Source organism: Larimichthys crocea, chromosome XVI (assembly GCF_000972845.2).
Source record: "Larimichthys crocea isolate SSNF chromosome XVI, L_crocea_2.0, whole genome shotgun sequence".
NCBI classification, from domain to species: domain Eukaryota; kingdom Metazoa; phylum Chordata; class Actinopteri; family Sciaenidae; genus Larimichthys; species Larimichthys crocea.
The window spans coordinates 17913171-17925837 of record NC_040026.1 but is presented as its reverse complement, the minus strand read 5'-3'; the positions used below and the strand labels follow the sequence as shown (position 1 = coordinate 17925837).

Below are 12667 nucleotides of genomic sequence, written 5' to 3'. Positions count from 1 at the left end.
GCTTTATGAATATTACTGATCCAGAAATATCATTGTTACGGATGAGCACACTCGATAAAGATACAATCAAACCTTGGTCGTGTTAAAGCCCATCTGTGCTCCCGGGAATTCAGACAAGTTGAAACAGATACCGCGTTGATGTAAAGATGCTGAACACTACAGGACACAGTTTGACATATCTTATGAGTCAGCCGCCGAACAACAACATTACGGAATCGAACGTGAATTACGCAAAGAAATTGACCTTATTAAAATGGCCTGTTGGTGCATGTTAGGGTTAAGTGGCAACCATATTTTGTATAAACACACATGCTATATGTTTGTCTTCCACCTAAAGAAAAAATAAAGGACAGTTTTAATCTTCTCATGACCAAATATTTACTTTTCATTGCTGCATGCACACGGATAGTTTCACATAATAAATGTGCATATTGACATTGCACAACGCGTATGCACAGCATATGGAGAATTTGGACAGGTTAGATTGACCCAATTATAAGATAACAACCTTTTAACCCGATACCAACCCTAATTCAACAAGGTGGGAAGATCATAGTTACAGTAAGCAAGTCAATAAAATATAAATCTATTTAAATAATAAGATAAAAACTTTATTTCTGATTCTAGTTTATAATTCAAAAGAAAATGAACATGAAGCAGTTAATTAACCGTGACATGAATCATGAGTCTCGTGTCACAGTTCCTGCTTTTTCACAAGAAAAACAAAACAGTGTGTGTTATATTTGTGGCCAATATGGTGTCTCATGAATTTAAAAACCTGTGGCTATGCTGCTTCTGACACCAAACCAAGCCAGGGAGGTTTGAACCCAACAGGCAGCCGACAGACTGGAAAACAGACATGCAATTAATCACTGGAAATGTCCTCCACAGCCAAAGCATAGCGCTGCAAAACAACTCGAAACAAAATGAATCTGTGCATGTTATTTATTTACTTCTTAGATTTACAAGTTCTTTTCACATTTCACTTTTTTTTTTTTCTTAAAAAAGGCTAACAACTCTCTGGTGTTTACAGGTATCAATACACAATGAATGCAAACAACTGCATTTGTCGCACAGTTCAGAAACATCTTCAGATGTGTAGCCTAATAAATCATGACCAGCTCCAATAAGCAAAGTCTAGAGTTTAACTTATAACTGTGTCACATCCAGGTCCCTAAAAAGAACAAAATGCTGTGATCTAAATTGCATTAAGACAAAAATCCTTTTAAGATTAATCGTTCCGTCATCTGCAATTTCAGCATTAATAGTCGGGTATTTGTATCTTTCCTAAAGATGATCAATGTAGAGGGAAATGACAAGAGTAGAAAAGTAAACTGCCAATATACATGTATGTGTGTGTACTATATACATACACATACATAAGACAGACACACACACACACGCACACAAACACACACTCAAACAATTCGGGAAAATGGCAAACAACCTCAGCATCACCCTTCAAAAAAAATATTTAAGACAGAATTCAATCAACTGAGACAGAGGCTGAAGATGAACAGGGAGGTAGATAGATACACGGGGGAAAGACAGAAGAGAAGTAGTGAGGGATCTTGGTAATTCCCTCTAGCTTATGATTTTTTTTTTTTGGGAAAAAATGTTCCTTAAATCAAAAAGGATCCAGATAATCTCATCTGTAATCTCAGTTTAAGTGCAGGGCTGGCGACTGGCTCTGCCTTCTCCTGCCTCTCTGGGTTTTTAGCTACGTGCTGTCCTTAAAACGCTGTTCAGGGCTCGCTCACTAAGTTCATCGTTTTTGTACTGTGCTAATTGCCCCCGCCGCAGCACTGTCTGCTGTGCCCCTGTGGAGCAGCTTCCTGTAGATCCACTCCGATCCTGGTCCGCCCACCTTGTCCGGCTCCGGCCTGAGGGTCGTTCTTCGGTAGTTTCTTGGCTACAGGGACAGGATCAAAAATGTTAAAGCAAATCCTTAAAGTTCAGGGTTGCAAAATCAGACGTGGAAAAAACTAATTAGTAATTTGTGTGGTTAAATTTGGCAATTAGCTGATAGCGTAATGATTAAGATGTGTAATATATAATCACGGTTTGATTGACCCTTGTTATAACCATGCCCTCTCTGCACCGTTAACTATCAATTAAAGCCAAAAAAAAGTCAATGTCAACTGTATGAACTAAGATTAAAGGCTGTTGGGGCTACTCAGGTCAGTTAATGAGGAGTACTCAGAGTACTAGCAGCAAACTAACAGCTGTCTTTTGGCATTTTACTACCAACAAATGCTGAATTTATTCCTTCAGGCGAAGTTTGTTTCCAGCATAAATAACCTTCAAAGTTGCACGGTGCACATGAATAATTATTTTAAAAACACAAATCATTTTCCCCTACGACACCTGCTAGGCTCCATAATATTCTGATTGATCGAAGAACAATTTAAATCCATTCCATCTACAAAATTTAACAGCAACTGTTTAAATCAAGCCAGCTCTGGAAAGCTGTGAGACTTTCCTTGTTTTAAAAACGTCTGCCTGAATTATCCATCCAACTTTTGACTCCACAGAGTGATGCACTTACCAATAGCCATGAAAATTTCATTGACGTTCATGGCGGTCTTGGCCGAGGTCTCCATGAAGAGTAGACTGTTGTCATCAGCGTATGCTTGTGCCTCCTAAACACATCATTTAAATAATGTTAGACATTTACTGCACTGACAAGCTTAGTTTTATGATCCAATGAATTCTCGTAAATAAAGTTGATTTATATTCGATACCTGAAGTTCTACAGCTCTCTTGTTTGCAATGTCCGCCTTGTTTCCAGCCAGAGCGATCACTATGTTGGGACTGGCTTGTCTCTGCAGCTCCTTCACCCAGTTCTTCGCTCGTGCAAATGTGTCCTAATTGAACAACAGAATTTATCACTTTTATGTATTTACATGACAACTATATTTAAAGTTGTCATGTAAATACAACACCCACAAGGCTGAACACCTACAGGTCTAATTCTAGACTACATACCTAAACATAAAACATTAAACATGTATCCTCCTTTCTACTTTGTAACACTGCCTCAAAATGAATCCAACACACGTCTTTCTGAAACTGACATATCAACATAGTTTTGCTTAAAACTTCTGAATGTAGCTGGGGTTTGTTTGTTTTTTGCCAATAAAACATGAAAAACACGATAAGAAATCGTTTTCTGAGACTTTTCCAAGAGTTTTTGTCCCAAGAGAGGCCATATAATTTACTGCTGGGCCTGGTATTGTTACATTAACAGTTTTATTACTTCTTTTTTTAATACATAGCTCACACATAACTAGAGGTAGCTCCAACCATTCATTATTTATGAGGAACATTCACAGCAGTACTGTATAAAGTAAAAAGAAATAAAGAAATCATGGGTGGTCAGTATTTACAAGACATGCCATGTTAGCCCCTTTTTTGTGGCTCACTTTGATTCTTCTGTTGTCGTCTCTGGTGAATCGATGACAGTTTTAACTGTAGCATTAATTTGGCCACAACCCATCAGGTAGCATTTGTATTATTTTACAGAAATTTCTTCTTTTCACTTATTAGGCTATTTAAAAAGAAGAAAGGTGTCTGTTACACTTGAGTTAAAGAAACTCTGAGAAACCTACCGTGTTGGTAATGTCGTAAACCACGATGGCAGCCTGAGCGCCTCTGTAGTACATTGGAGCCAGGCTGTGGTAGCGCTCCTGACCTGCCGTGTCCCAGATCTCAAACTTCACAGTGGTGTCGTCCAGACAGACGGTCTGAGTGAGGAAGGCAGCTGAGGAGAACGGGACAAAGAAGATGAGTGGAATGATAATGTGTTAGACCTGAAGATCAGAACATTAAATGAACCACGCCACTAACTTGCTTGACCGTGGGAACACATATAACATGGTTATATTTCTAAGGTTTTGTATTGGCACTCTTAGTGATACATTTCAAACACCCAAATCCCAAAAGTTCAGCTCTTGAAGCATCCAGAAAGAGCTCTCTTACCTCCAATGGTGCTCTCCTGGAATTCATGAAACTGGCCTTTGACAAAGCGCAGCACTAAGCTGGACTTTCCCACCGCCGACTCGCCCAGCAGCACCAGTTTGAACTGGCAGATCTTGTTTGCTACCGTGGCACCATTAGGCCTGGTTGCTCCTCCACCGCGCCCAGCCATTGACAAGGACAGTAACTGTCAGGGACAAGATGGCCTGAAACTACAGGTTAACGTGAAGGCGTGAAGATGGGAGCAGAGTCCGGACAAGCAGGCACTGATGGTGAGACCGAGGCCAGAAACCAAACTCCCTGGTGGAAAGAACCGGATCAGGTGGGCAGCAGTGGAGTAAACCCGGTCTACCTTTAAAAAAAAATACAAATAAAAAAGGTACTTTTGAGAACACCTTCATAAAACAAAATAATGTATAGTATAGTATAGATTATATATATAAATTTGGTGCTTTTCCGTCTCATGTAAGAAACTGAAACCAGGTTAACGGTTCAAATTTGGGGGGGGTTTGGACTGACGAGTCCAAAAACGAGTGTTTTTTTTTTTTCTAACTTTCAAATACGCATACAGTTATTTTTTATGCTTATGTTTTATATTTGCGTCCCTTGTGTGTGTACACACACCTGTGTGACTCTGACAGTGTCACTTTGTGGTCTGTAAAATCTGAATTTTTCACTATTTCCTGAAAGTTTATGTTGTAATGGTTATATTATATTTACCAAAAAGCATTTATTTTTTATTTTACAGTCACCATATTAGTAATTGTTAGGATTAGGATTTAGGATTATACTGTGCAGATGTTTTAACTCATATAGATAGTGTGTCTGTCCTGTCTTTTGCATGTCTCGCATACCTCCCTTAGTTGGCCTCTGATTTTATTTTGAGGCTGGCAGGGAGAGACAATTATAAATTAGTGGTACAAGGTTAGGAGAGACAGGCAAGTGGAGTACCATGTGGATATAAAACATAATGCTCATTACTGAGCAGAAAACCAACTAAAATGTAAAATGTTATATTATCTGTATCCGTAGGGAGGTGTCTGAGACAGCCAATTTTAAAAAATGTATAAGAACCAACAGTAAGAGCTCCTCGAGGAGCCTTTTCTCTGTAACCCCTTTTTGTGTGTTGCACTACGAAACGCTCCTTCTTATACAAGAATAATACATTCAACTATGACACTTTTATACTTTGAATCCAGCCATCCTTATTCAAGGGTTCTTCTTTAAAAATTCTCATAACACAGCCCATTTTTAAAACATGTATTAGAGCCAACAGTTAGAGCTCCTCGAGGAGCCTTTTCTCTTTAACCCTTTTTGTGTGTTGCACTGTTAAACGCTTCTTCTTGTACAAGAATAATAAACCCAACTTTGACACTTTTATATTTTTAATCCAACCCTCTTTAGTCAAGGGTTCTTCTTTAAAAATTCTCATAACACAGCCCATTTTTTAAAAAAAATGTATAAGAACCAACAGTTAGAGCTCCTCGAGGAGCCTTTTCTTTGTTTTTGTGTGTTGCACTGTTAAACTCCTTCTTGTACTTCTTTGTAAAGTCTCGTATCAGTAATGAAGTCTTAAAACACTGAACATCAGCTCCCCGCACAGCAGCGAGGCAGAAACTGTCTAAAAGCTGATTGTATAACGTGAACTGAGCTGACAAACAGCTTTTATTTGACAGCCTTGACAGCTTAAAACTGACACATTTATGTAATTAGATAACACAGGTAGATAATAGATCAGAAACGCAACAATAATAACCTCTAAATATCTAAACTGTGGCATCACAGCACCGGCTGAAGCAGCCAAATCTGAACTTTGAGACACAAACAGAGCCAGCTGTGAGTTAGCTGCGACGCTAAAGCTGAAGCTAGTTAGCGATGCTAACCTCGGCTAACAGGAGGAAAAACAGTAAAAAGAGACAAACAGCACGTCCTTATCTTACCGACAGCGACAGACAACACCCGCTCCGACTTGTGGGCAGTGAGTTTTAGCCGTGTTGCTCCTCGTTGACGAGGTTTTCTCCCCCCAAAAACAAAACAACAAAACTCTTCACTAAATTATACGCTTCCGCCTTGTGTGCAACCAGAAACACTTCCTGGATTTGTCGGTCATGTGACGCAATGTCACAACCAATCAAATGGCCGGATTGTGGGTCGCCAGAGAAGCATAAGACCCAACACTCAGTTGGTTTTATGATTAGATGAAAACCTAAAACACATTCAGTGCATGGTCAACAACAAGACGGAGAGGAAATCAAAGCCATTGGAGATCTTTTTATTATTATTATTAAATAAACTCTTCAGAAAACATGAATCAAGCTACAACCATCAAAGGTGAGTAAATAAATTATACTGTGAATTAATTAATTATGATTTTTTTTCCTGTTACTATGTAATTTGGTTTTAGTCTGAATCTTTTCCTTTTATTGTAGTCGTCAATTCTTGCTGTTATCATCTTCAACGTGTTCTACAGATTTGTTTCTTTGTTTTAATTTCATGATTTTTATTTAAAATCTGACATTTTCACCAAGCTGCATTTGCAGTTATACAATCCACTAAGCCTCCAAATGTTTTCTCTGTTTCTTGTTCTGCCCGTCACAACTCAATCACAATTATATTATATTTAATATACAGAACTAACAGATTATGGAAGGGAATAAGGGAATGGAGGAAAAAGGACAAACATAGACACCGATCATGATGGCCTTTTATGTCAGTGATGAAGAATATTCAGTTAACATCATTCAGTAAACAACAAGATGGAAAGGAGATGAAGCCGATTAGTGATCTTTTATGTTAAATATACTCATGAATCATCAAAGGTAAGTCCATAAAGTACCTCTTATGCAATGGAATTTTTTTTTTCTCCATTATCTCTGTCTGTCTCTGTATGAATTTATAATGGCATAATGAAGAAAGACAAAGATAGACACTGACCATATGGTCAGTTTTTATGTCAGTGATGAAGAATATTCAGTTAACATTACTTTTGTTAAGGAAACAATCAGGTTGAAACAAGTTTAAGTTACCCATACAGAGCCCAGAAATGTGATTCTTACCAGAGAGTGTCACTGATCTAACCACTTCTACATAAAAATGCGCAGTTGGTCTTGTGATTAGATGACGATAGTGAAAGCTGTCACAACAGCAAAAAACAAACAAAAAAAACCCCCATTGATCTATACCACATACCAGCACTAACACAGTCAACAACAAGACAAAAAGGAAATGAAAGCCATGTTTCATGTAAAATAAACTCTTCAGAAATCATGAAAGGTGACTCCATAAAGCAACTCTTATATTGTGGATGAATATTTCTTTTTTAATCTCTTTCACTTTCTTTCTGTCAGAGCTGAATGTAATGCTCGTGGGATCCAACACCTCCAAAAAATCTGTGGTTGGAAACATCATCCTTGGAAAGGTGTTTGTTCTTGAAGATGTAACACCATGTTGTGAAAGAAGACAGGGAGAAGTGTGCGGGCGAAAGGTCACGTTGGCCAAAGCCCCTGGATGGCTGCCAGGATATGAGCTCTGCAACACACCCGAACTTTTCAAGACAGAAGCGATTCTCAGTGTCACACCTGGACTGCATGGTTTCATCTTGGTGGTTAATGCTGAACTACCATTCAAGAACGTGAACAAGAAGGCAACAAAGGAGCACTTGCAATACTTCTTTGGTGACAGGGTGTGGGACCACACGATAGTGGTCTTCACCCACAGAGGTAAGCTTGGCTATACCATTGAGGATTACATCAAGAGGGAAGGGGCACCACTCCAGTCACTTCTGGAGGCCTGTGGTAACAGATACCATGTTCTTTGTGATGATGGCACAGACAACAACAAGAAAGTCGAAGAACTGTTTAAGAAGATTGATGCCATGGTGGCGGAAAACTGTTGTTATGAAATCAACATCATTCAGATGCAAATTGCTGAATCGAAGAGGAAAGAAGTGGACAAAAAAGCTGAAGAGCTGCGTATGCAGACACAACAACAAAGGCAAAACCTCAGAAGACTCCTGACAGGTAAGCTGGGTTTGTTTTATTACACAAATGTTTGTTGAAAGATTTTTGGAGTTTTGGCCTTCATTCTTATTGGAAATTGCTGTAATCTGGAAACATTGCCAAGTAAAACCCAAAGGGGCAACAAACACAAGCTATTAGTCAATCAGACAGGTTGTAAACAAACTCATAGGTGAGCTTAACCTGTGTGGAAAAGAAAATTAAGGTAAAAAGCAAATTATTACTCTGTACAACTGTTACAGTACAAGTTGGAAGTTGGTCACTGTAAAGTCCACTAGTGACATCAAACACGGGCCCGAAGTCGTATGTGAAATCCAGACGTGTTCACATACATGTAGGGTACTATACGCCGTTAGCACAGGAGGGTTGATTTTGTTTACAAAGCTTCTCCTGAAGCTGCATACTGTAGATATTAAACTTGAAAGAATGAGAACATGCATGTAGTCACAGAGAAGACCTTTTGACCATAGATTATTTATTTAAAAATTTAAATGAAATTCAGAATTACAAAAATAATGCCCAAATTGTCATTAACAAGAACTGTTGTTTGAAAGTACTAAATATCTAATACCTAATCTAATCTAATTGTGATGCAGGGCCAACACTCGACCTGATAATCCTGATGGTTGGGTGGGTGTTTTCTGGGAAGAGTGCCGCTGGGAACAATCTTTTGAGCACTAAGGAGTTTCAGTCTGGGGAAAGAACGGTGAAAGCTTTGAAGCAAAGTGGCGAGGTGGCTGGAAGACAGGTCGTCATCGTGGACACTCCTGGATGGTGGAAATTCTTCCCAGCAAAGTTTAATCCTTCATTTGTGAAGTCTGAAATTTTAAAAGGGGTTTCTCTGTGTTCACCATCACCAAATGTCATTTTGCTGGCACTGCCACTTGATACATCGTTCACTGAAGAACAAAGAAGAGTCACAGAGGACAACATGAAGGTACTTGGACCAACAGTGTGGAGACATGTTATTGTGCTGTTTACAGTCGGGGACGCTTTGGGGGACAAAACTATTGAGCAGCACATTGAAAGTGAAGGGAGGCCCCTTCGTTGGCTTATTGAGAAATGTGGAAACAGGTATCATGCCCTCAACAACATGAGTGTAGCTGATGATCAGGTAACAGGGTTCCTGGAGAAGATGGAGGAGATGGTGGCAGGAAATAGCTATTTCTCCCTCAGTGCCCACACTGACACAGATGATCCACAACATTGGGAAGACAGAAGTGACACATCAACTGAAAGCAAAGACAAGAACACAGCCAAGGAGATCACAGAACAACTTACCATCGAATGGGATCGTAGGAACTGGGAAAAACAACGTATCCGTGAAGGAAGCATGAGTCCACCCCTAAACAGTAAGTATCCACAGATATTCTGACCATCATCATGATCTGCTTTAGGTTTGTAACATGAACAAGTCCAGAATTGACCAAAACATGGAGCTGGTAGCTGGAGGGGTTCTAGTTCACTTCCTGGGCACCCTCCCAGGGAACTGCTACTGTATGTGGCTGCCTATCCTTTGTAGAGCTAACATGATTATTGATGATTTTCCAACCAGTGGGTGATGAAGGTCAGGAGTCTGACAGGTCAGAAGGGGAGGAAGAAGAAATGGAGCACCCACATGAAGATGATCACTTTAAGAGCTGTTTGGGACTTGAAGAAGAAAGTGAAGATGATGCAGGACCAGAACCTCTGAACAGATGGAAGAGACACCTGGAGAGAGAGTGGAGCAGACGAGAGTATGCCATGCAACAGAACTATCTCTACAAACCTTTCTGGCCAGGTGAATAAATTAAACAGCTACAGTAACTTTTGTCTTGTTCATTTTTGTAATATTTTTACATTCTGATTTTTTTTCCCCCACCATAGCCATCTCTGAGCCAGACAGTGAACTGCTGCAGAAATCGAGAGAAAAAGTATCAAAGTGGCTGAATCATGCAACATCTGGATATGCCACAGCCTCTAACACAAGTGGTACATCGAAGGAAGAGGAGGAAGGAGGACATGCAGAGCTAGGCAGTTGCCTATGACTCCACTGGCTGGAGGAGCACCAAAGAGGAGAAAGAAAGAAATCTCTTAAAAATACACACCTGATAATGTGAGAATACAGTTTGGCTGTAGAAAGACTCATTGTTATATCATTAACCTTGTAAATCCCGGTGCACCCAGCAGGTGTTTTGTGTTTATTACAACAGCATTTTGCAGGTGAACCAGACTTCTACAGTGCTGCTGTTTGTTCAAGACTTCAGCGTCTAAATCCTGTCTAGACTGCAACAGATGTGGACTAATAAGGATATTCTGAAAAATACAATAAGAGACTACGAAATAGGAATCAATATTTCTGGGATGTAGAGGAGTCTAATATAGTTGCTATAAAATGTTACAATGAAAGGACCGAGCACTTCTGTGGGACATTAGTTAACAGCTGCTATAGTTTGCAGCAGTTTACTTTACTGTCCATCAGAAAACTCTATAAAGAGTTGATGTGCAGCAGTTGGAGGACATCAGAGCAAACAGCAGAAAACGTTTTCTCCAAAAAATATGATCCAGTTTCACCGCGTAATGTTGTAAAGCATTGAGTAATTCTGCACAAACAGACAGTTTTAACAGTGAATCTACTTGTTTACTTTAAAGAAATACTAAATCAACCTTGTGAATACAAAATTAGTTGGTGAAATTCTAGGTATTCTAACTAATCTCACTATTTTAAAGCTCTTAAAGCTCTAGGAGGTGCACAGACTGCTTACAGTGATGGACAATGTTACTCTCAGGTATCAGTTGTCCCTTCATGTCCTCTGTACTGCACATTGAGCCTTCTGTACAGACCGTCAGTTTGGTGTCACTTTGTTACTTTGTCCCTGAAAGATTTTGTGACCAAAGCAGAAATTAACTTTGATGAAATCACTGCTGCTTGGAAGAAATATTTGTGTTTCTGTATCAGATAGTTTGAAGATGCAGCTTTGATTATTCTGGAATTCAAGAAGACTTTTTTAGTGGAGACATGAAAAATTATCATCAAAATGCTTAAGCACTGTGTCTCATTAATTTGATAACATTATAAGACAAGTTTCTGCTGACATGTTTACTGAGACAATGCAGTAAAAGTGATAAAATATATGCTTTGTACTGTATCATGTTGTGTGTTGTTGTTGCTGCTGCTGCTGTTTTATCTAGATATTTATTATCTTGTTTTGTCTTGTTCATTTATACTATGGGGTTATATGTTGAGGTGGTGGAGGCAGTGTTCGATGTGATGTGAAGAGTAGGTTGAATACTGTACGCGATAATATCTGCTCAATTTTCTAGGAAATACACCTGTAGAAACCTGGGATGTTGAGCATTTATGATAACTTTGGAAACTTGGGAAACTGTACACAAAGCAGTAAAGAGTGTAAATATAAACTGTGAATAAAGGTGTTTTAAAATATCAACAAAAAATAACCACAAAATATAAAAAATATATATACACACACTTATAAACAAGGTTAATGGTAAATATCATAAGTTGCTTCATATCTCAATGTGCTTGTTGGTTGGTGTGTATGCTTGTGTTGTTTTGTATGTACTGAAAGTCCAACCTTGAAATTATGTTTTTAAGTGTCATGAGATAACTTTTGTTATGATGTGGCGCTATATAAATTAAATTGAATTGAATTTAATTATGTGTGTCCTTCCCTCATCTACCACAAGATGGTGCTTTGTTACATAGAAAAACAAAACTGTGTCCCGTTCAGTCTCTTTGAATCTTCACACATTAGCAATCACAACAACAAAACTAGCATTGTATTTTATTTTATTGTATTTTTTATTCTCACAACCCTAATACATGGAGTTTGCCCTGTTACAGGCATGCTTGTGCATGTAAATACACGTGGAGTCTCACACTGTCCTCAACTGACAGCCGACCGAACACTGCACCTATTTCTTGAAGGTGCTGCCTTCTAAACAAAAATATCTAATAAATACCAAACTTAAAACTAAAATGCAATCATACATTTTGCGTATGTCACATTTGGAAGAAAACAACCAGGCTAAACAAGGTTAGGTTATCATGACACTCCCACATTAAAAAATGCAGCTGGTCTTGTTAGTAGGTAATGAAGGAGGGACTTTCCACAACAAAAGATACCAATGTGATCTATATCATCTTCAGCACTAATGCATGTTGAATATACTGTTTAGAAAACATGATAAAAGCTACTTATATAACAGTTAATTCCGAACAAGTCATTTGATTGGACAAGAAACGTTCCATGAGTGCCGATATAGACCATAACAGGACTGTTCATTACATCTCTCACTCCACACAGGGTCCAACAGCCGTTACATCAACGTTACATTCTGTAGCCAACCTCAAGTGGATGTTTGAGGAACTGCAGTTTTTGATACTGCTTGGTAACACTTTCTTGTTGTTTGACATTTTTACAGACAGGGTCATAACAATTTTGTAACAATTAATTTTTGCCTGTCACAACTCGATAATGACATTTTATACACAGAGCTTGTAGAAAGAAGATGAACACTGACCATGCAGTCACTTTATTATGTCAACAACAAACAAATTGACAGTTCACATGACCTTGAAACAAGTTTGAGTTACCCACACACCACACAACCAAGAAATGTGGCTCTGAACAGAGCGTGTCACTGATCTAATCTCTCCTACATGAAAATAT

At 38.8% G+C, this 12667-nt stretch overlaps 2 protein-coding genes across 3 annotated transcripts; one reads left to right on the top strand and one right to left on the bottom strand.

The window, feature by feature from the left end:
• Positions 1–927: 927 nt before the first annotated feature.
• Positions 928–6069, bottom strand: LOC104924139 (ras-related protein Rab-5C-like). Of its 2 annotated transcripts, none has more exons than XM_010737387.3 (6): positions 5919–6069; positions 3982–4330; positions 3612–3763; positions 2745–2867; positions 2549–2642; positions 928–1912 (listed from the first exon to the last, which is right to left on the bottom strand). In XM_010737387.3, exons 2-6 carry the CDS (start codon positions 4148–4150, stop codon positions 1785–1787), a joined length of 666 nt encoding a protein of 221 aa, XP_010735689.1. In that variant the 5' UTR covers positions 4151–4330; positions 5919–6069; the 3' UTR covers positions 928–1784. The 2 variants fall into 2 exon arrangements, with proteins under 2 accessions (XP_010735689.1, XP_010735690.1); XM_010737388.3 differs by having other exon boundaries at positions 3982–4326; positions 5919–6063.
• Positions 6070–6152: 83 nt separating this feature from the next.
• LOC113744027 (GTPase IMAP family member 8-like) lies at positions 6153–11629 on the top strand. The gene is made up of 6 exons (XM_027289295.1): positions 6153–6309; positions 7326–7997; positions 8591–9346; positions 9550–9774; positions 9861–10046; positions 10090–11629. The coding sequence occupies exons 1-5, from the start codon at positions 6285–6287 to the stop codon at positions 10019–10021; spliced, it is 1839 nt and encodes a 612-aa protein (XP_027145096.1). The 5' UTR covers positions 6153–6284; the 3' UTR covers positions 10022–10046; positions 10090–11629.
• The last annotated feature ends 1038 nt before the right edge of the window (positions 11630–12667 follow it).